Source organism: Pristiophorus japonicus, chromosome 7 (assembly GCF_044704955.1).
Source record: "Pristiophorus japonicus isolate sPriJap1 chromosome 7, sPriJap1.hap1, whole genome shotgun sequence".
In the NCBI taxonomy this organism is placed as follows: domain Eukaryota; kingdom Metazoa; phylum Chordata; class Chondrichthyes; family Pristiophoridae; genus Pristiophorus; species Pristiophorus japonicus.
Window position 1 is genome coordinate 126936798 of NC_091983.1, and position 23903 is coordinate 126960700.

At 44.0% G+C, this 23903-nt stretch overlaps 1 protein-coding gene across 1 annotated transcript in view; it reads left to right on the forward strand.

The window, feature by feature from the left end:
- Positions 1–23903, forward strand: part of fam184ab (family with sequence similarity 184 member Ab) — a 119036-nt gene that overhangs the window by 85721 nt on the left and 9412 nt on the right. Inside the window, exons 7-9 of the mRNA XM_070884215.1 lie at positions 8703–8830; positions 20735–20919; positions 23286–23432. Coding sequence (XP_070740316.1) covers positions 8703–8830; positions 20735–20919; positions 23286–23432 — 460 coding nt within the window. The remainder of the gene's footprint in view (positions 1–8702; positions 8831–20734; positions 20920–23285; positions 23433–23903) is intronic.

The following is a 23903-nucleotide window of genomic DNA, read 5'->3' on the forward strand; positions in this document are numbered from 1 at the left end:
TCATTGAAGGTTGGCATGCAGGTACAGCAGGCGGTTAAGAAAGCAAATGGCATGTTAGCCTTCATAGCGAGGGGATTTGAGTACAGGGGCAGGGAGGTGTTACTACAGTTGTACAGGGCCTTGGTGAGGCCACACCTGGAGTATTGTGTACAGTTTTGGTCTCCTAACTTGAGGAAGGACATTCTTGCTATTGAGGGAGTGCAGCGAAGATTCACCAGACTGATTCCCGGGATGGTGGGACTGACCTATCAAGAAAGACTGGATCAACTGGAGTTCAGAAGAATGAGAGGGGATCTCATAGAAACGTTTAAAATTCTGACGGGTTTAGACAGGTTAGATGCAGGAAGAATGTTCCCAATGTTGGGGAAGTCCAGAACCAGGGGTCACAGTCTAAGGATAAGGGGTAAGCCATTTAGGACCAAGATGAGGAGAAACTTCTTCACCCAGAGAGTGGTGAACCTGTGGAATTCTCTACCACAGAAAGTAGTTGAGGCCAATTCACTAAATATATTCAAAAGGGAGTTAGATGACGTCCTTACTACTAGGGGGATCAAGGGGTATGGCGAGAAAGCAGGAATGGGGTATTGAAGTTGCATGTTCAGCCATGAACTCATTGAATGGCGGTGCAGGCTAGAAGGGCTGAATGGCCTACTCCTGCACCTATTTTCTATGTTTCTATGTTTCTATACTAGTACCAACTGCTTACATGGATCATACAACACAAGCAATTTGTTTGACCATAACAATTTTCTCGCTTTTACAAAGGCATTTTCTTGGCTTTTGCCCCAAACCCATTCACCCCCTTTTCGTAGTAAGACATATAGTGGTTCTGGTAGGGTATTGAGACCCGGTAAGAAGTTACCAAAGTAGTTCAAGAGTCCCAGGAACGACCGCAGCTCCAACACGTTCTCTGGCCTCAGTGCGTTCTCGATTGCCTCCGTCTTCGCGTTGGTGGGCCTGATGCCGTCCGCCGCAATCCTCCTTTTCAAGAACTCCACTTCAGGCGGTAGGAAAACGCACTTCGAGCATTTTAACCTGTGCCCCATGCGGTTGAGTCGACTAAGAACCTCCTCCAGGTTCTGCAGATGCTCGACTGTATTCCGAACTGTGACCAAGATGTCGTCCTGGAAGATCACGGTGTGTGGGACCGACTTCAGAAAACTTTCCATGTTTCTCTGGAATATCGCCGCCGCTGATCGGATTCCAAACGGGCATCTGTTATAAACAAAAAGACCTTTGTGCATGTTGATGCAGGTGAGGGCCTTCGATGATTCCTCCAGTTCCTGCGTCATGTAGGCTGAGGTCAGATCCAGCTTCGTGAACGTCTTTCCTCCTGCCAGCATCACAAAGAGGTCGTCAGCTTTTGGAAGTCGGTATTGGTCCTGCAGGGAGAAACGATTGATAGTTACTTTGTAATCGCCACAGATTCTGACGGTGCCGTCTTCCTTGAGGATTGGGACAATAGGACTGGCCCACTCACTAAACTCAATCGGTGGGATTATGCCCTCTCTTTGTAACCGGTCGAGTTCGATTTCTACCCTTTCTCTCATCATGTACAGTACTGCTCTCGCCTTGTGATGGATGGGTCGCACACCCGGAATTAGGTGGATCTGCACTTTTGATCCTTGGAATTTTCCGATGCCTGGTTCGAACAGCTAAGGAAATTTGTTTAAGACCTGTGCACACGAAGTGTCGTAAGCAGGCGATAGCGCTCGGATGTCGTCCCAGTTTCAGCGTATCTTTACCAGCCAGCTCCTGCCGAGCAGCGTGGGACCATCGCCCGGTACCACCCAGAGTGATAGCTTGTGCACCGCTCCATCGTAGGAGACCTTTACGGTAGCACTGCCGATTACAGGAATCAATTCTTTTGTGTAAGTTCTTAGTTTCGTGCGAATTGGAGTTTAGACTGTCCTTGAGGCCTTGTTGCACCACAACCTTTCGAAAGTCTTTTTGCCCATGATGGACTGGCTTGCGCCCGTGTCCAGCTCCATTGACACCGAAAGTCCATTTAGTTCAACCTTCAGCATTATCAGGGAACAATACGTGGTGAATGTGTGCACCCCATGTACCTCTGCCTCCTTTATCAGAGGTTCTGTTTTGACGTGATCCTCTGTGGGTCTGTCCTCCTCTGCAACGTGGTGGTTTGCAGGTTTAGCAGGCCTAGCAGCTCGCCTGCATACTCGTTGGAGGTGTCCCATTGTTCCACAGCCCTTGCAAATGTATCCTTTGAATCAGCATGAATGGAAACGATGATCACCCCCGCAGCACCAACAAGGTGTTAATCGCCTTGCATTCATCACCCTTGATGGTGGACTCTGAGACATCTGCAGACGTGTAGCTGCAGGTATGTGTGACCTGCCCTGTCCGTTACGATTCGAAAACAACATCACTTTGTTCACAGTACTTGTAGCAGCAATTGTGTGCTGAGAGATTTGCTTAGTACTGTCACTGGTGGCAATGAATGCCTGGGCTATTGCTATGGCCTTGCTCAAGGTTGGGGTCTCTACAGTCAAAAGTTTGCGAAGTATGATTTTGTGGCCAATGCCAAGTACGAAAAAGTCTCTGAGCATGTGCTCCAAACGTCCTTCAATTTCGCAATGTCCTGCAAGACGTCTTAGCTCGGCAACATAACTTGCCACTTCCTGGCCTTCAGATCTTTTGTAGGTGTCGAACCGGTACCTCGCCATCAGAACGCTTTCCTTCGGGTTCAAATGCTCTCAGACCAGTGTGCACAGATCGTCATACGATTTCTCCGTGGCCTTCGCTGGAGTGAGCAGATTCTTCATGAGGCCATACGTTGGTGCTCCACAGATGGTGAGGAGGATCGCCATTCGTTTGGCAGTGCTCTCTTCCCCATCTAGCTCGTTGGCCACGAAGTATTGGTCGAGTCGCTCCACAAAAGTTTCCCAATCACCTCCCTCCGAGAATTTCTCCAGGATGCCCACTGTTCTTTGCATCTTTGGGTTCGCTGTTGGTATCTCATCGCCAGTTGTAGTGTATGGAGAAAGAGTCAGACTGAACACTGTGAGCTCAAAGTAATGTGTGACCTTAATCTTTTATTGCAGGTCTCCAGAGTGCCTCTCCAACCTGTGAAGCACTCTTAAATACCCTGTGCTCCCAAGGGATTATGAGATCCCTTGGGACTCCGGGGAATGAGCCCTCTGGTGGCTGTACAGAGTATATACAAGTCCAGATGCATAACAATCACTACATAACAAAAAAATATTTCTATATTAATAGGCCGAAAATTATGGCCTCGCCGGGTTCGTACGGAGTGCGCACAGGCCCGGCGAGACCTCGCAAAAGCCGGTTTCAGGACACTATGTGCATGCGCCAAAAACTGGCTTTTCTGATCTGTCACAATTTCTCTTGACAGATCTTCTACATCCCCGTGAGAAGGACATCCGTGCGGGAGAGATTGGGCCATTTTCCCAACTCATGCCCAGCAAATGTCCTACAAAGTTTTACTTTTGCCAGCGTAACATCTTCAAACATACAAAAATGTAATTTAAGCACTCATTTTTATATGAAAAACCCTGACCATTAAGGTAAGTTTATTTTTAACCCTATTAAAACACACTTTTTTTAATTCCCAAAAATTTATTTTTTTTCTAAAACATTTTACATTTAATTTCAATTAATTTTAAATATGTGAGGTGGTTTATTTATTTATTATGCTGTGTTTCGGTGTTTTACGGGTTTTTCTCATTGATAGTAATGGGAACTCGTACAAACTGAGTTCCCTACGTACATGAAAGACATCTCCCCATGTGCTGCGTAGCAAATCTAGGTCTCCGACCAGAATCCTATGTTCCTCCGGGTACTTGCGTCGATTTTTTTCAGGTCAGAGGCGTTCATACGGAGGAAGCCTCCAACTGCAATTTTCCCCCCCATTATGTTAAATATTACTAGTAGTCATTGGCACTGCTGTCTTGTTTCCCTTCTCTCCTCTGCGTACTGTAATGACCTACACACAAGATAAATAATGTACAAATGTAAATAAATATGGTGTTGAAATTGGACAGTGCTGGCCTGCAGGTGCAAACTGGGCACAGGGATCGATCCCTGCACCTGAACATGTAGGTCTGAGGCACACTCAATATTGGTCTTCAGACCTCAGTAAATTAGATCGGCAAAGCAGATTTAAATTTTGGGCCACTGCATCATCAGCATTGACCCTCGGGTAGGGCCTGACAGATGAGGGTGGTGATCGGGAGGGAGAGGGTACAGCTGTGCAGTTGGGAGGAGCACACCAGTTTCAAGCACGGGCCCTGGATGCCTATATTTCAGCCATATTAGGCACACATCTTACCCTTGTGCAACGCGCATTACATCAGCTAATTTCTAGGCCCTTAACCTCTATCCATCACTAAAATCATAGAATTTTACAGCTCAGAAGATGGCCATTTAGCCCATCACACAAATGAGCTATCCACTTAATCCCATTCTCCTGCCCTTTCCTACTATTTTTCAAACTTTTATTTTTCAAATATTTATCCACTTCCCTTTTGAAAACTATTCTAAATTCTGCTTCCATCACTAATTTCTGGTAGGCATTGTTGTGGAGTATTAAAAATATAACACTCAACAAAAGGTCTGTATATAGAGAAAAGAGTTGTTTATTTAAACCTGATCGATCAAGGGGGACTCGGTCGCATCAGTACTGTTACTGGATGCAATCCACACCGGTCTCATGGAACAGCCTGGGCTGCTACATTTTATACACTCAAAATTCAGTCGAATCCATGTAATATACGCCTTGCTGTTCCTCAGTTGGTTGTTCCTGTGTTAGTGTCCTGGTAGTTTCTCCCAGGCTAGTGAGGATTGAGGCGCCTGTCAGGATCTTTGCAACGAGCCACATTCTTTTTCTGTTGAGAGATTATAGTCTGGCATCCCAGGGGTTAAATTCTTATCATTTCTATTTCAACCGGATTGTTTGCGCCATTTCTCCGATTGTTTGCACCGTTTCTCCGGGCATGTGCCCTTTTCCAGATCCATTTTATTATGGCCTGTATCCCTAATATTGCAAATATAAATCCTAATCCTCTAAAAAGTCCATCTGTCAGTTCGTCCTTCCACTCCTTATACTCTAAAGTGTATCTTAAGGAGCGTATTACTGGGATTACCCTAGGTTCCGCCATCTGCCATACCCTTATATTCTTTCAGCTGGGACCAGTGTTTCCATCGGCCCCTTCCTTTCATATTCATGCAAACGCACGTATGTCCACTAATTAATACCTCAGATGGTCCGCTCCACCTAGGTGCGAATCCTGGTTTATTTGTCACTTCCTTAACCATTACCTTCGTCCCCACCTCAGGGATTATAGCTGAGGCAGTTGTCTCACCGCTTTCGTCCTCCTTCTGCCTTTCTCGGACCTCCTGTTGCCAACCTTTCACCTGCTCACTCAATTCCCTCACATATCTTCTGATTCTGTCTCGTAGGGGGCCTAAGTCGGCTGCTCCTGTCACTATTCCTTCTGGTAACCTCTGCGCGTCCGGTCATTAATTCATACGGGGTTAATTCCGTGGTTCTGTTTGGTGTGGCACGCAGCCTCATTAATATTGTCGGTAGGAGTTCAGTCCATGCCTGCCCTGTTTCCTATATTGCCTTGCTCAGGGTGGTTTTAAGGGTCCGATTCATTCTCTCTACCATCCCTGAACTCTGGGGGTGATATGGGATGTGAAACTTCTGCTTAATACCGAATATTCTACAAGTTTCTTTCATTACTTGACCCATGAAATGAGTTCCTTGATCCGAGTCAATTTGGGTGGGTATCCCCCCAGCTGGGAATTACCATTTCTGCTCGGATCCGTGCTATAGTGGTGGCTGTGCAATTCTGAATTGCAAAGGCTTCCACCCACTGAGTAAACAAATCTATAATTGCCAAACAGTACTTTCGTCCTCGAGAATTTGGCAGTGGCCCCATGAAATCTATCTGTATACAGGACGGGGCCAGCACCTTTCTGTCCTTCCTCCATACTGAATCCATACCTAGTATTCCTCCCTTTCTTTTCCATTCTTTCTCTATCACTTACATCTGCATGCAACTTTACTATGTTTATGTCGTCTTCTGTAGTAAAGCTGCAGACTGGTTCTACTTCTACTTCGGCAGACGTAGCCGCCTCTTGGGCAGCATTATCAGCAGCATCCAATAGTCGTTTTATCCGGCCGTCATGTTCGATGACCTTGCCTCCTGAAGTGACAAATCCTCATCTTCCTCAAATGGCATTTCTAGATTGTTTCCAAACTTTTTCGTTTTCTTTTTTTTAATAAATGTATCTCAGTATTTTGTTGTGTCTGTTCTTAACCAATGGCACTTGAAACCTTCACAACAAAATTAACTCTTCACTGTTCCCATCCTAATTTCTGCTCCCCTTTTGTAGTATTTGTATTTATTTTTGGATAAAAAAATGTCAAATATTGTAATACTATTTTTTTAAATATTGGAATTCTCATTTATGCTTATAGTTTCTAAATGATTCACAGATCACAGAATGCAAAGTACTTGTTTTATAATTGTGTGCCTAACTTCTGTTTTAGAAGCTGAACATTAAAAACTCCAATCCAAGTAGGAATAGCATTAGTAGAAAATCTTTTGCTCTGTAACTTCAAGATATATTTTGTGATGCAGTACCTCATAAATTACATCTTTTTAAGCTTCAGCTTCTGACATAGTAGTTGAGGTAGAGTTACACAGATGTGTACTTTTATTAAAAAGGTTTCCAAAACCAAGATTTTCCAATACAACCAAAATGTTTATCACAGAGAATCACCTGAAGTATCTCAAAATCCCAATTCAAATATTGTACTGCCAATCTTTTATTTAAAACTCTTTTTACTGAGCTAGAAGCTTTCACGTCATTTAACATAAGATTTTATACAAAGGAAAACGGGGGCGTATCTTCCCAGCCCGTCGACTTGAGAGACCCACGCAGGCTTTTTTAAAGGCATTACAATTTCCCTTCTTTCTTTATCTCATTCCGGAGCTAGGAAATGCACAAAGGATAGGTTTATTGGGCTAGACTTTCCACTTCACATCGCCCATCTATTGCCCAAAACGGACCTCTATCGCCCTTTTTGAGCAAAAAGTGGAGACTAGGCACAAAATATCGCCGGAAAAACAGGCCCCTAATTTTCCACTTTGATCGCCGAGATGATCGCCCACACAAGGCCCATCCCAAGTTTCAGCACTTAGCATGCACTTTGCTGGACCGATGCAAGGCCCAAAAGAGTGCTCAAAAATAGTTGCTTTTTCAGGGCCTTACAGAGGGAAATAGGCACTACGGACGCCATTTTTAACACTCAACACAAGGTCTGTATATAGAGAAAAGAGTTGTTTATTTAAACCTGATCGATCAAGGGAGACTCGGTCGCATCAGTACTGTTATTGGATGCAATCCACACTGGTCTCAAGGAACAGCCTGGGCTGCTACATTTTATACACTCAAAGTTCAGTCAAATACATACAAAATCATGAAACTACGCGGGGCAGTGTTCCATTGGTTATTTGCCACAAGTCCCCGTCCACCTACCACTAATATATTGGTCAATATAGTTACAGTAATTTCATTGGTACATTCAATTTCTAATGATTTAATTGGTATATACAATTCTAAGGATTTCATTGGTACATTCAGTTACAGAAAATTTAGCTGGGCGGCACTTATGTGTTACGTGTTACATTTTTGTGAACTTCTTTCCCAGGCATGGATTCTAATACTGGTGTCCTTGATAAATACAGCTGGATAATTTCATTTCAAAGAGACCTTGTCTCCTGTTTTCTCGTCTACCTCGAGGTGGCCCGTCCAGTTTATTATTTTATGAGCTGTCTCCATTTTGTCTTGTATAGCTGTTGGTTTGTTCTTAGGCATATGTTCTCAGGAGATGTTATCTCCTCGAGAACTCTCTGACCTCAGTCCTAACCCATTATGAGAACCTTTGTTCTTTGTTTCAGATGGAGAAGGCAGTAACTGTTAGTTACTGGCTGCAGAACTCAGCTATTCCACCATGAACACATTAAGCCTTTCTTTCAGCCTTTCTTTGCTTAAGATTTTAACTTTATTAACTTAATTTTTCCCTGATTAATTTCTTGCTACTACAGGCATTCTGTGCCCTAACATCCTTTTGTATATAAAAAAATTCTCCTTACCCCTGTCTTTGTTCTTTTGGTCATGATCTTAAATTTGTTCCCTCGAGTTACCTAACCGCCTACCAGTGAAAGTAGTTTTTCTCTATTTACCTTATCAAAACCACTCACAATTTTTAGCATTTTTTTCATTTCTTAATACTGATACTGTTATCTGAAATGTTAATGCTGATTGTGTGTATTTTCTGCTGTAAGATCTCTAAATCAATTTGGGATTTTAATTTTGGTTTTGTAGCGAAGGCCAGGACAAAAGCCTTAATAACAGCAAATAAGTATTATCCCAGCATTCTCATAATTTTTAACATGTGAATATTCATAAAAATGTTTAAACTCGAGATAGATACTACATTGTTAATCATTTTTAAATTCTAAAATTTTTGCTTATGGCAAGACAGTTTTTTAATTATATTATGGGATACCAGTAGCATAGTTGATCTTATTTTCCTTTCTCTTATAAAAGTATTTCCTCTACAGTTTATATATTTGGTCAACAACCTAGGAATACATTATGAAATTTTTGCAAATGCTGATGCTATATTGTATGGTCTTTTCTAGCCTCTTTGTGCTCGGATCTCAACTATGAGCATTCTGTAGCCATGGACCAGCTGAGACAAAACCATCAACAGGAAATGGCAGCTGCGAGAATGGAATTAGATCGGGCTATTGAGCTGCGCAGACAGCAGGTTGGTTAGTTCATTGTTCCATTCAGCGTTTTAAAAAAAAATGTATTAAAACAGCTTGCACATCATGTACTATTATTCAACAGCACAACTAATTGGTCTAGACACCGTGCTACTCAGTGATGTTATTCAAAGTGATTTAGTTTAAATATAATAATTATCTTAACAGAGAATGTCTTTTGTATTCCGATGTTTCTGTGACCATTAAGTTATATAAGCAACGCAAAAGTGATTTTTTTTACATTAGATTATTTTTATCTTAAAATATTATTTCCTTCCCTTATGGCCATTCAGTGTGCCCATTGCTGCTATACATCTATTTCTTGGTTCTGTTTGGCACCGATGATCAAATATAATTTAGGGAGACTCATTTGTTGAAAATCTTATCCCCTTTTACCTTGTAAGGAATATGCCCAGCCTTAAAGTTTTTTAAGGTTGTAACTAGCAGGTAAAATAGGAGGATCCAGTGCATTGTAGTATATTTGGATATTCAAAGAGTATTCAGTAAAGTGCCACACAAGAGGCTAGTACAAAAAAACTAGGACTCATGGAACTGGAGGTAATATATTAGCATGGCTTGAGTGAATTGGTTCATGGACAGAAAACAGAGAGTAAGAATAAACGAGTCATTTTCGGGTTGCAGGCTGTAACTAGTGGGATATGACAAGGATCAGTGTTTGGGCCACAGCTATTTACATTTATATCAATGATTTAGATGAGGCGACCCAATGTAATGTATCCAATTTGCTGACAATACAAAACTAGGTGGGAAAGTAAGTTGTGATGAGGACACAAAGATTCTGCAAAGGGATATAGACAGGTTAATTGAGTGGGCAGGAACATGTCAGGTGGAATATAATATGGAGAAATGTGAAGAAAAATAGAAGAGCAGAATATTTTTAAATGGCGAGAGATTGGGAATTGTTGGTTTTCCGAGGTACCTGGGTGTCCTTTAAAATTAACATGTCGGTACAGCAAGCAATTATGAAAGCAAATGGTATGTTAGCCATTATTACAAACGGATTGGAGTTTAAGAGTAAAGAAGTCTTCGGCAAATATGTAGGGCCTTCATGAGACCACACCTGGAGTACTATGTAAAGTTTTGGTCGCCTTGCTTAAGGAAGGATATACTTGCCATTGAGGGAGTGCAACAAAAGTTCACCAGGCTGATTCCTGGGATGGGGGGATTGTTCTATGAGGAGAGATTGAGTAGACTCGGCCTATATTCTCGAGAGTTTAGAAGAATGAGAGGTGATCTCATTGAAATGTACAATATTCTTACAAGGCTTGACAGGGTAGATGCAGGGAAGATTTCTCCCCTGGCTGGGGAGTCTAGAACCAGGGGTCACAGTCTCAGAATAAGAGGTCAGCCATTTAGGACTGAGATGAGAGTTTTCTTCACTGAAAGGTTTGTGAATCTTTGGGATTATCAGCCCCAGAGGGCTGTGGATGCTCAGTTGTTGAATATATTCAAGGCAGAGGTCGCTATAATTTTGGATACTGAGGGAGTTGAGGTAGAACTTCAACCATGCTCTTACTGAATGGCGGAGCAGGCTCGAGGGGCGAAATGACTTACTCCTGCTCCTATTTCTTATGTTCTTCATTCTGGGTCTTCCCTGATGGCATGGATAAGATTATGAATTCTGTGCTGGAAATTGTGGAACCTATATTCAGTTGCTCTACTTTGTCGACCCATCCCCTGCTTCGTTGGATTTTAACCAAACTTCACAAGAACTTCCTCTCGGCCAACATAGAATTACCTGGGGACTGGGAGAAATTTAGAACTCAGCAGAGGAGGACAAAGGGTTTGATTAGGGCAGGGAAAATGGAGTATGAGAAGAAGCTTGCAGGGAACATTAAGACGGATTGCAAAAGTTTCTATAGATATGTAAAGAGAAAAAGGTTAGTAAAGACAAACGTAGGTCCTCTGCAGTCAGAATCAGGGGAAGTCATAACGGGGAACAAAGAAATGGCGGACCAATTGAACAAGTACTTTGGTTCGGTATTCACGAAGGAGGACACGAACAACCTTCCGGTTATAAAAGGGGTCGGGGGGTCTAGTAAGGAGGAGGAACTGAGGGAAATCCTTATTAGCCGGGAAATTGTGTTGGGGAAATTGATGGGATTGAAGGCCGATAAATCCCCAGGGCCTGATGGACTGCATCCCAGAGTACTTAAGGAGGTGGCCTTGGAAATAGTGGATGTGTTGACAGTCATTTTCCAACATTCCATTGACTCTGGATCAGTTCCTATGGAGTGGAGGGTAGCCAATGTAACCCCACTTTTTAAAAAAGGAGGGAGAGAGAAAACAGGGAATTATAGACCTGTCAGCCTGACATCGGTAGTGGGTAAAATGATGGAATCAATTATTAAGGATGTCATAGCAGTGCATTTGGAAAGAGGTGACATGATAGGTCCAAGTCAGCATGGATTTGTGAAAGGGAAATCATGCTTGACAAATCTTCTAGAATTTTTTGAGGATGTTTCCAGTAGAGTGGATAAGGGAGAACCAGTTGATGTGGTATATTTGGACTTTCAGAAGGCGTTCGACAAGGTCCCACACAAGAGATTGATGTGCAAAGTTAGAGCACATGGGATTGGGGGTAGTGTACTGACATGGATTGAGAACTGGTTGTCAGACAGGAAGCAAAGAGTAGGAGTAAATGGGTACTTTTCAGAATGGCAGGCAGTGACTAGTGGGGTACCGCAAGGTTCTGTGCTGGGGCCCCAGCTGTTTACACTGTACATTAATGATTTAGATGAGGGGATTAAATGTAGTATCTCCAAATTTGCGGATGACACTAAGTTGGGTGGCAGTGTGAGCTGCGAGGAGGATGCTGTGAGGCTGCAGAGTGACTTGGATAGGTTAGGTGAGTGGGCAAATGCATGGCAGATGAAGTATAATGTGGATAAATGTGAGGTTATCCACTTTGGTGGTAAAAACAGAGAGACAGACTATTATCTGAATGGTGACAGATTAGGAAAAGGGGAGGTGCAAAGAGACCTGGGTGTCATGGTACATCAGTCATTGAAGGTTGGCATGCAGGTGCAGCAGGCGGTTAAGAAAGCAAATGGCATGTTGGCCTTCATAGCAAGGGGATTTGAGTACAGGGGCAGGGAGGTGTTGCTACAGTTGTACAGGGCATTGGTGAGGCCACACCTGGAGTATTGTGTACAGTTTTGGTCTCCTAACCTGAGGAAGGACATTCTTGCTATTGAGGGAGTGCAGCGAAGGTTCACCAGACTGATTCCCGGGATGGCGGGACTGACCTATCAAGAAAGACTGGATCAACTGGGCTTGTATTCACTGGAGTTCAGAAGAATGAGAGGGGACCTCATAGAAACATATAAAATTCTGACGGGGTTAGACAGGTTAGATGCAGGAAGAATGTTCCCAATGTTGGGGAAGTCCAGAACCAGAGGTCACAGTCTAAGGATAAGGGGTAAGCCATTTAGGACCGAGATGCGGAGGAACTTCTTCACCCAGAGAGTGGTGAACCTGTGGAATTCTCTACCACAGAAAGTTGTTGAGGCCAATTCACTAAATATATTCAAAAAGGAGTTAGATGAGGTCCTTACTACTCGGGGGATCAAGGGGTATGGCGAGAAAGCAGGAATGGGGTACTGAAGTTAAATGTTCAGCCATGAACTCATTGAATGGCGGTGCAGGCTAGAAGGGCCGGATGGCCTACTCCTGCACCTATTTTCTATGTTTCTATGTTTCTATACCCCAAAATTGGCCCGTGTGCACTTCTTATTACATTAATTGGCCTATAAATAATTAGATCATATAATTTGCATTGACATTAATGATTTTTCTTTTAAAAAATTGGACATGCTAGTTGTGAACTACTTAACTTGCATTTATTTATGCTTGTACAGCAATTTATTACTTCTAATTTAACATTTTATTGGATTTATACCAAGTTTGTAAGTGACTTTGTCTCTGTAAGCTCTTGGTTCTTTCAGAAATGAAGCTACTAGAAACTCATTTTGGTCATTTGAATTTTTTTTTACAAACACAGAGATGTTCAATTATTCCAACAGGGCTTATTAGTCTATTTCCAAATTAGATAATTGACTTCTTGGGCCCAAGTTTCCACACGCGCCTAGAACGGCGCAGTCCCGAACTGGACGCCCGTTTTTCGCGGCACAAAGTGCGCCTAAAAAAATCCTCGGTATTCTCCACCTACTTGCAGGTCCTCTGGCCCTCGGCGCAGCCAGCACGAGCTGTGGGGGGGGGGGCGGAGCCAGGTCCCTGCGCTGAAAACAGTGCCGGGACCTCTGCACATGCGCGCTACAGTGGGCACGCAAGTGCAGTAGCTCCAGGCGCCGAACTGTGTGGGAGGGGCCCGAAGCACGCAGCCCCTAGCCCTGGCTGAATGGCCTCACTGGGGCTGCGTGAATAAGGCTCCTCCCACGGCCAGCTCCGGCTTCCCCCCCCCCTGACCAGACCCGACACCCGCTCCCGGCCCCCCCCGCCTCCGGACCAGACCAGACCCGACACCCGCTCCTCCCCTGCTTCCGGACCAGACCCGACACCCGCTCCCCCCCGCCTCCGGACCAGACCAGACACGACACCCGCTCTCCCCCCCCCCCCCCCGGCCTCTGGACCAGACCCGACACCCGCTCCCCCCCCCCCCCCCCGCCTCCAGACCAGACCAGACCCGACACCCGCTCCCCCCCCCCCCGCCTCCAGACCAGACCAGACCCGACACCCCCCCCCATGCCTCCGGACCAGACCCGACACCCGCGCCCCCCCACCGACTGATCCGACTCGACCCGCGCTCCTGTTCCCGCTCCCCGCCCCCCCGACTGGACCCTACCCGCGTTCCTGTTCCCGCTCCCCGACTGGACCCGACCCGACCCACGCTCCTGTTCCCGCTCCCCGACTGGACCCGACCCGACTCCCGCTCCCGGACTGGATCCGACCTGACCTCTCTCCCTCCCCCCTCCCTCTCTCTCTCTCTCTCCCTCCGCCCCCCCCCCCCTCTCTCTCTCTCTCTCTCTCCCTCCTCCCTCCCTCTCTCTCCCCCCCCCTCTCTCTCCCCCCCCCCCGACCCGAACCTCCCCTCCCCTCCCCGACCTGACCCAACCCAACCCAACGCCACCTACCTGTAAATCTGGTGCTGGGGATGGGCCCTGCCCGAAGTCTCGGGCCGGCCCGTTCAGCCTTCGGTCCCGAAAGGCCTGCCTGAAGCATTTTCACACAGGTAGGAAGATGGTTTATTTAATCTTTTCTTTGCTTATAAATGTTTATTCAGGTTGGATTTATTTGTATAATATTTGTATAAGTATAAATAAGGATTTATTATAGAATTTAATGACTTCCTTTCCCCCCCCACCCCCCCCCACCTCGTTCTGGACGCCTAATTTGTAACCTGCGCCTGATTTTTTTAATGTGTAGAACAGGTTTTTTCAGTTCTACAAAAATCTTCACTTGCTCCATTCTAACTTAGTTTGGAGTACGTTTTCACTGTGGAAACTTTCAAATCAGGCGTCAGTGGCCGGACACGCCCCCTTTTGAAGAAAAAATTCTGTTCCAAAGTAGAACTGTTCTACCTGACTAGAACTGCAGAAAAAAAAATGTGGAGAATTGCGATTTCTAAGATAGTCCGTTTTCCACCAGTTGCTCCTAAAAAATCAGGCGCAAATCATGTGGAAACTTGGGCCCCTTATCTGGTGATTTATGACTCCCATTTTATTGCAAAATGTCTGAGATATTATGCACTTATGAATAATTTAAAATATATTAAGCTTAGAAATTATTTTAAATATACTAATTTTTTTACATTCTGTATTGGGAAATTGTTGAGGACTTGTAAACAATTATTTGGCAGGTATATGAGAATTATCATCTTTTGTATATTCATGGCTTTGTAAAACTGCTTTTGTCACACAACTACAGATTCAGTCTGTCATGCAGGATGTCTCTGCCTTGTATATGTCTTAGCCTTCATCCCATGATTTGAGCACATTATCTAGATTGCCAACAGTGTCATTCTTTAAATGTGAAATTAAACCAAGATTCATCTTCCTGTTCAAATGGATATTAATGATCTCATAGCAGAATTCAAAGAATAGTAGGTAGTTCTCCCAGGTTTTGGCCAATATTATTCCCTGAACCAGTGCTATAAATAAAAATAAAAAGTTTCTGTTTCATTGCGAGCACAGAATGGCTGCTGGACTTCATAATAATTCATGGAATGGGGCACTTTAAGATGTTTCTAAGAGATGTGAAAAGATACCATATAAATGCAAGTATTAGAGATGTTCATGCTATACTTAGTGGCTGCTAATTTGAGAGAGACTATGGCCCCGATGTTGGTGGCCTTACCGCCTGCTGCCACCGACTGCCGCCAAGTTTTGCTGCCGTTTTCCCCTCTTATTGCCATTTTCCACTTGGGCTGGAGCTGGTGGGAGGGGACTACCTCCTGGAACCGCCCACTAACATCCTCTGGCGGCCAAGTAGCGCAAGTTGTCTCCCGCCCACTGAACTGCCAAATTGGTGCGGGTGGGAGTCGATCAAAGTCGGCGCCAGCAGGGGGAAGGATCGCTGCGTGGAGGCTGTTCTACCCCAAACGGTAGGTACGAAGAAACATGGAAAATAGGTGCTGAACTAGGCCATTCGGCCCTTCGAGGCTGCACCACCATTCAATATGATCATGGCTGATCATTTTTGCAACTTTAATACCCCATTCCTGCTTTCTCTCCATACCCCTTGATCCCTTTAGCCTTAAGGGCCACATCTAACACCCTTTTGAATATAGAAACATAGAAAATCGGTGCAGGAGTAGGTCATTCGGCCCTTTGAGCCTGCACCACCATTCAATAAGATCATGGCTGATCATTCCCTCTGTACCCCTTTCCTGCTTTCTCTCCATACCCCTTGATCCCCTTAGCCGTAAGGGCCATATCTAACTCCCTCTTGAATATATCCAATGAACTGGCATCAACAACTCTCTGCGGCAGGGAATTCCACAGGTTAACAACTCTCTGAGTGAAGAAGTTTCTCCTCATCTCAGTCCTAAATGGCCTACCCCTTATCCTAAAACTATGTCCCCTGGTTCTGGATTTCCCCAAAATCGGGAACATTCTACCCGCATCTAACCTGTCCCATCCCATCAGAATTTTATATGTTTCTATGAGATCCCCTCTCATCCTTCTAAACTCCAATGTATAAAGGCCCAGTTGATCCAGTCTCTCCTCATATGTCAGTCCTGCCATCCCGGGAATCAGTCTGGTGAACCTTCGCTGCACTCCCTCAATAGCAAGAATGTCCTTCCTCAGATTAGGAGACCAAAACTGAACACAATGTTCCAGATGAGGCCTCACCAAGACACTGTGCAACTGCAGTAACACCTCCCTGCTCCTATACTCAAATCCCCTAGCTATGAAGGCTAACATACCATATGCCTTCTTCACCACCTGCTCTACCTGCATGCCAACTTTCAATGACTGATGAACCATGACACCCAGGTATCATTGCACCTCCCCTTTTCCTAACCTGCCACCACTCAGATAATATTCTGTCTCCGCGTTTTTGCCCCCAAAGTGGCTAACCTCACATTTATCTGCATTATACTGCATCTGCCATGTATTTGCCCACTCACCTAACCTGCCCAAGTCACCCGACAGCCTCTTAGCATCCTCCTCACAGCTCACACTGCCACCCAGCTTAGTGTCATCTGCAAACGTGAAGATATTACATTCAATTCCTTCATATAAATCATTGATGCATATTGTAAATAGCTGGAGTCCTAGCACTGAACTTTGCGGTACCCCACCAGTCACTGCCTGCCATTCTGAAAAGGACCCGTTTATTTCTAATCTTTGCTTCCTGTCTGCCTACCAGTTCTCTATCCACGTCAATACATTACCCCCAATACCATGTGTTTTAATCTCTTGTGTGGGACCTTGTCAAAAGCCTTTTGAAAGTCTAAATACATCACATCCGCTGGTTCTCCCTTGCCCACTCTACTAGTTACATCCTTAAAAAATTCTAGAAGATTTGTCAAGCATGATTTCCCTTTCATAAATCCATTCTGATTTGGGCCGATCCTGTCACTGCTTTCCAAATGCGCTGCTATTTCATCTTTAATAATTGATTCCAACATTTTCCCCACTACCGATGTCAGGCTAACCGGTGTATAATTCCATGTTTTCTCTCTCCCTCTTCCAGAGTCCATAGAATGTTGGAAAATGACCACCAATTCATTCACTATTTCTAGGGCCACTTCTTTAAGTACTCTGGGATACAGGCTTTGGGGATTTATCGGCCTTCAGTCCCATCAATTTCCCTAACACAATTTCCTGACTAATAAGGATTTCCTTCAGTTCCTCCTTCTCGCTAGACCCTCGGTCCCCTAGTATTTCCGGAAGGTTATTTGTGTCTAGCTTAGTGAAGACAGAGCCAAAGTATTTGTTCAATTGGTCTGCCATTTCTTTGTTCCCCATTATAAATTCACCTGATTCTGACTGCAAGGGACCTTTTATTTGTCTTCACTAATCTTTTTCTCTTCACATATCTATAGAAGCTTTTGCAGTCAGTTTTTATGTTCCCTGCAAGCTTACTCGCATACTCTATTTTCCCCCTCCTAATTAAACCCTTTGTCCTCCTCTGCTGAATTCTAAATTTCTCCCAGTCCTCAGGTTTGCTGCATTTTCTGGCCAATTTATATGCCTCTTCCTTGGATTTAACACTATCCTTAATTTCCCTTGTTAGTCACGGTTGAGCCACCTTTCCTGTTTTATTTTTTACCCCAGACAGGGATGTACAATTGTTGAAGTTCATCCATATGATCTTTAAATGTCTGCCATTGCCTATCCACCGTCAACCCTTTAAGTATCATTCGCCAGTCTGTTCTAGCCAATTCACGTCTCATACCATCGAAGTTACCTTTCTTTAAGTTCAGGTCCCTAGTCTCTGAATTAACTGTGTCACTGTCCATCTTAATGAAGAATTCTACCATATTATGGTCACTCTTCCCCAAGGGGCCTCGCACAACAAGATTGCTAATTAATCCTCTCTCGTTACACAATACCCAGTCTAGAATGGCCAACTCTCTAATTGGTTCCTCGACATATTGGACTAGAAAACCATCCCTTATACACTCCAGGAAATCCTCCACCACCGTATTGCTCCCAGTTTGGTTAGCCCAATCTAAATGCATTTTAAAGTCACCCATGATAACTGCTGTACCTTTATTACACGAATCCGTCTGTACACAACTCGCACTAGCGTTTTCTGTCCTTTGGTGTTCCGCAGCTCAACCCATACAGATTCTACATCATCCAAGCTAATGTCCTTCCCTACTATTGTGTTAATCCCCTCTTTACCCAGCAATGCTACCCCAAATCCTTTTCCTTTCTGTCTATCATTCCTGAATATTGTATGTCCCTGGATGTTGAGTTCCTAGCCTTGGTCACCCTGGAGCCATGTCTCCATAATCCCAATTGCATCATATCCGTTAACGGCTATCTGCGCAGTTAATACAACCACCTTACTACCTCTTCTCAAACTTTTTCGCCGCCATGCTCCACCTCACAGTCAACAAGCTCCCCGCTGGAGTGGAACTAAACTACAGAACCAGTGGAAACCTGTTCAACCTGCGGCATCTCCAGGCCAGGTCCAAGACCACCCCAACCTCTGTCGTTGAGCTACAGTACGCGGACGACTCCTACGTCTGCACACATACAGAGGCGGTACGAAAGCATAGGCCTAACGCTAAACATCCATAAGACAAAGGTCCTCCACCAGCCTGTCCTCAGCGCACAACACTGCCCCCTAGTCATCAAGATCCATGGAGCGGCCATGGACACCGTGGACATCTTCCCATATCTCGGGAGCCTCCTATCAACAATAGCCGGCATCGACAAAGAGGTTTGAAGACCAGGCCCTCCAAACTGTCATCAAGCTCATGGTCTACAGGGCTGTAGTAATACCTGCCCTCCTGTATGGCTCAGAGACATGGACCATGTACAGTAGACACCTCAAGTTGCTGGAGAAGTATCACCAACGATGTCTCCGCAAGATCCTACAAATCCCCTGGGAGGACAGGCGCACCAACATCAGCGTCCTCATTCAGGCTAACATCCCCAGCATTTAAGCACTGACGACACTCGATCAGCTCCGCTGGGCAGGCCACATAATCCGCGTGCCAGACACGAGACTCCCAAAGCAAGTGCTCTACTCTGAGCTCCTTCATGGCAAACAAGCCAAAGATGGACAGTGGAAACGCTACAAGGACACCCTCAAAGCCTCCCTGATAAAGTTCAACATCCCTACTGACACCTGGGACTCGCTGGCCCAAGACCGCCCTAAGTGGAGGAAGTGCATCCGAGAGGGCGCTGAGCATCTCGAGTCTCAACGCCGAGAGCATGCAGAAATCAAGCACAGACAGTGGAAAGACCATGCAGCAAACTAGTCCCACCCACCTCTTCCCTCAACGACTATCTGTTCCACCTGTGACAGAGTCTGGGGCTCTCGTATTGGACTGTTCAGCCATCAAAGAGCCCACTTCAGGAGTGGAAGCAAGTCTTCCTCGATTGTGAGGGACTGCCTATGATGATGATGATGATGATTACGAATGCTCCTCGCATTGAGACACAGAGCCTTCAGGCTTGTTTTTTAACACTCTTTGTCCTTTTAGAATTATGTTGTAATGTGGCCCTTTTTGATTTTTGCCTTTGATTTCTCTGCCCTCCACTTTTCCTTATCTCCTTTCTACCTTTTGCTTCTGCCCCCATTTTATTTCCCTCTATCTCCCTCCGTAGATTCCCATCCCCCTGCCATATTAATTTAAACCCTCCCCAACAGCACTAGCAAATTGGCTCCGGTCCTGCCCAGGTGCAGACCTTCCGGTTTGTATTGGTCCCACCTCCTCCAGAACCGATTCCAATGTCCCAGGAATTTGAATCCCTCCCTCTTGCACCATTCCTCAAGCCACGTAGTCATCGTAACTATCCTGCTATTTCTACTCTGACTAGCACGTGGCATTGGTAGCAATCCTGAGTTTACTACCTTTGAAGTCTTATGGAGAACGGAAAAAAAGGTTAGTGAACATATTTTTAAAATGTTTTTACAGCGACTTACTTGGATGGGGTCCCCTGAAGGTGTTCTGGTGATTTTTTTTTGTTTACGATTTTTCATTTCAGAACTTCCAACCTCCCTGGGCCCGACTCCATCCTCGGCAGCACTTGGGCGACAAGAGCCTTTGCCGCCGAGATTGAGAGCTCCCGCCCACTGCTGCCCATATTGACTGCGTAAGCCGTTGTTTGGCCGCCGGGCGGTACTGCCACCTCTTTTAGAGGAATCTTCCTGGCAAAGTACCGCCCGGTCTCTCAGCGGTCCTTTGGGCGGGCCTTGGCTTCGACCGAGTTCGGACGCTATAGGTTCTTGGGTGAACCTTTTCTTTAATTGTACTGATTATGATATCGGTAACTTCTAGATTAGCCTATCGTCTGTCTTTCCCCATACCATCAAATGCTTCAAATGAGAATCTTATGTTATTTGTGCACTCTTTACTAAGAAATACTTCTTTCATTCTCCTACTCCCTGAATATTATATTTATGTCATGAGTTGGATCATTGTGATACTTGCTTGTATTTGTGAACAGGAGCTGAGAAATAAGCTGGCGGATGAGTTGAATCAAAATATACTTTTACTAAAAAGATTTTCATAACTGATGCACATTAAGCTTGTGGGTTGTTTTGGGAAGGAATTGAAAATCAAACCATGTTGTTCCTTTTGGGCTTATTAGGATCTCTCAAATTAATGGATGGAACTTGTGTGCAACATTTTTTTGGATCCCTGTGGGTGGGGCTCCAAGTGGGAGTACATGTCATAAAATTACTCCTTATACTGGTATATGCTTACCAATTCATGACTCTTTTTTACAATCTAGAAGAAAGAATTATTGAGCAGAGTATCTGATCTACAAGAAGAAGTACGACACCGTGAGCGCCATATAAAGGAACTGGATGAAGAAAACCTGTCTATGCATGACAATTTAAGCACCTTGACCAAAGAGCTCGAGTACAAAGGGAATGAAGTTCTAAAAATACGGAGTGACGTCAACCAGAAAATGAGGTAAACAGAGGAGAACAATTTTGAAAAAAAGTGATTGTATTTTTCTTTATCATTTTAACCATTTTTTACAGATCAGCTCAAAACTAGTTCCCATTAGAATGAACACATATTAATATTGGCAATACATATTTAGATTTTTTATACTTTTTGACAATTTATCAAGTGCACAATGTCTAGCACAAGAACCAATTTCTGATTCAAAAAATAAATCAAAATCGATCTCTGCTTGCTGAAGCTGGAGGAGGTGTATTAGAGTTGCCTGTGGCAACAACTCCTGACTTCTTCCTTTTCTCCTCAGTGATGAAACACCTGGCCAACTCTTGGTCCCTCACTATTTTGTGTGGTTGAGATCAGAACCTCAAGAGTTTCACCCACTTGTCATTATTAATTTATATTTATGTGGCATATTAAGTGGTGCAAAATTAGAAAAATATGTATACAAAATATGAACAAACCGTGAAAAGAAAACAGGAAAATAATTCTTGTCAATGTCTGCAAATTTTCTTTCTCCTTACTTGAAGGAGTTGCCTCTTTAGTGGATACATCGCCACAGATGGTGCTTAGCCTTCAATACTTTGCAAGGTGCCTATTATGTGTGAGGTGTGAGACTTGCTGATAAATGTCGGCAAGATATTTGGCTTCAAGAGGCATCACAGCCAAATACAATCCCATCCCATGAAGTAACAGAGAGGGTTGATGAAAGTAGTGCAGTTGATGTTGTGTATATGGACTTTCAAAAGGTGCTTGACAAAGTACCACATCATAGATTTTCTGGCAAAATTGAAGCCCATGGGATTAAAGGGACGGTGGCTGCGTGGATACAAAATTGGCTAGGTCACAGAAAGCAGAAAGTATGGGTGAACGATGTTTTTCAAACTAGAGGCAAGTATACAGTGATATCCCCTTGGTGTTGGAACCACTGCTCTTTTTGATATATATTAATGACCGGACTTTGGTATACAGGGCATAATTTCAAAGTTTACAGTTGACACAAAACTGAAATATAGTGAACAGCGATGAGGATTGTAACGGACGTCAGGAGGATAAAGACAGATTGGTGAACTGGGCAAACATTTGGCGCAGAGATGTGTGAAGTGATACATTTTGATAAGAAGAATAAGGAGAGGCAATATAAACCAAATCGTACAATTTTAAAGGGGGTGCAGAGACAGAGAAACCTGAGGGTCTATGTACACTAAACTTTGAAGGTGGCAGGACAGGTTGAAAAGGCTGTTAAAACATATGGGATCCTTGACTTTATAAATAGAGGCACAGAGTACAAAGGTAAGGAAGTTATGTCAAACCTTTATAAAACACTGGTTAGGCTGGAGTATTGTGGCCAATTCTGGGCACCACACTTTTGGATGGATGTCAAGGTCTTAGACTGGGTGCAGAAGAGATTTACTGGAATGGTACCAAGGATGAAAGACTTCAGTTATGTGGAGGGACTAGAGAACCTGGGGTTGGTCTCCCAAGAGCAGAGAAGGTTACAGGGAGATTTGATAAAGGTGCTCAAAATCATGAAGGGTTTTGATAGATTAAATAAGAGGAAACCCTTTCCCATGTCAGAATGGGCGGTAACCAGAGGACACAAATTGAAGGTAATTGGCAAAAGAACCAGAGGGGAGGTGTGGAAAACAAATTACGCAGCAAGTTGTTATGATCTAGAATGCACTGCCTGAAAGAAGGGTGAAAGCAGATTCAATCATTTTCAAAAGGAAATTGGACAATTACTTGAAAGGGAAAAATTTGCAGGGGTTTGTGACTAAGCGGATAGCTCTTTTGAAGAGCTGGCACAGGAACGATGGGCCAAATGGCCTCCTTCTGTGCTGTATTATTCTATGATCTTCGCCTGACATGAACAAGCAAGCAACTCCAGAAAAGGTGGCTCAAGGACAATTTCCCCTCCCTAACATAGGGCTTCTGAGAACAATTGTAGTACCTCGACGGCTGCTCCAGCTGAGATCAACTAACTGAGCACAGACTAGGCATCAAACCCAAACTTTACTTGTCTGACTAAACTCACTGGGCAGTCAGTGGAGAAACTAAGAATTAAGTGGGCAATAGGTACTTAAGTTGTCCAATGAAGCAAGAGGAGGATTGCAAAAACATTGCTAAAATGAGAAGGAATGGGCCTGTTTATTCCCTGGCGAGGTACAAAGGTACAGGCAACAGATTTGCAATATTTATTTCTTTTTATTGTTACCTGAGGTGTTCTAACAGCTTGAAATTGGTTAAAGGAAATGGATCTAACATTGTATGATTTGTAGGCACATTGACGGTTGAAGTAATTAGATTTAGCTGTTTAAGTTAGTGGCTGTTAAGTTAAGCTGGGAGTTAGCTTCACTTTGTCTCTTTTTAAACAGGATCTATGAACAGGAGATGATAAAGAATCAGGAGAAGAAGATAAATGAAATGACTGCAGCCCATATCCGAGAAACACAGTGCATGCTAGCAGACTTCAACAAGGCTCAGGAACTCCTGAAGGATAAAATTTCTACTCTGGAAATCTTGTATGTTGTGTGGCATTTTTAAATAATGACTTTAGGAGCTGACGCAAATCTCTGTAGTATCAGTACTAGAAAGAATACTGATTAATTTGTTATTCACTACTTGGGAGAGCATACAACTTGATAGGGACAAGAATAGGCCTTTCAGCCCCTCTAGCCAGTTAATTAGAGCATGGCTGATCTGTATTTTAACTCCATCTATCTGCCGTGGTTCTGTAACTCTTAATACCCTTGTCTAATAAAAGTCTATCAGTCCCAGTTTTGAAATTTTCAATTGACATAGCCTCAACTGCTTTTTGGGGGAAAGAGTTCTAGATTACCACTGCTCTTTGTATGATGAAGTACTTTCTGATATCTCCCTTGAATGGCCTAGCTCTAATTTTAAGATTATGTTCCATTGTTCTGGACTCTCCCACTAAAGGAAATAGTTTCTATCTACTCTATCAAATCCTTTAATCATCTTAAACATCTAAA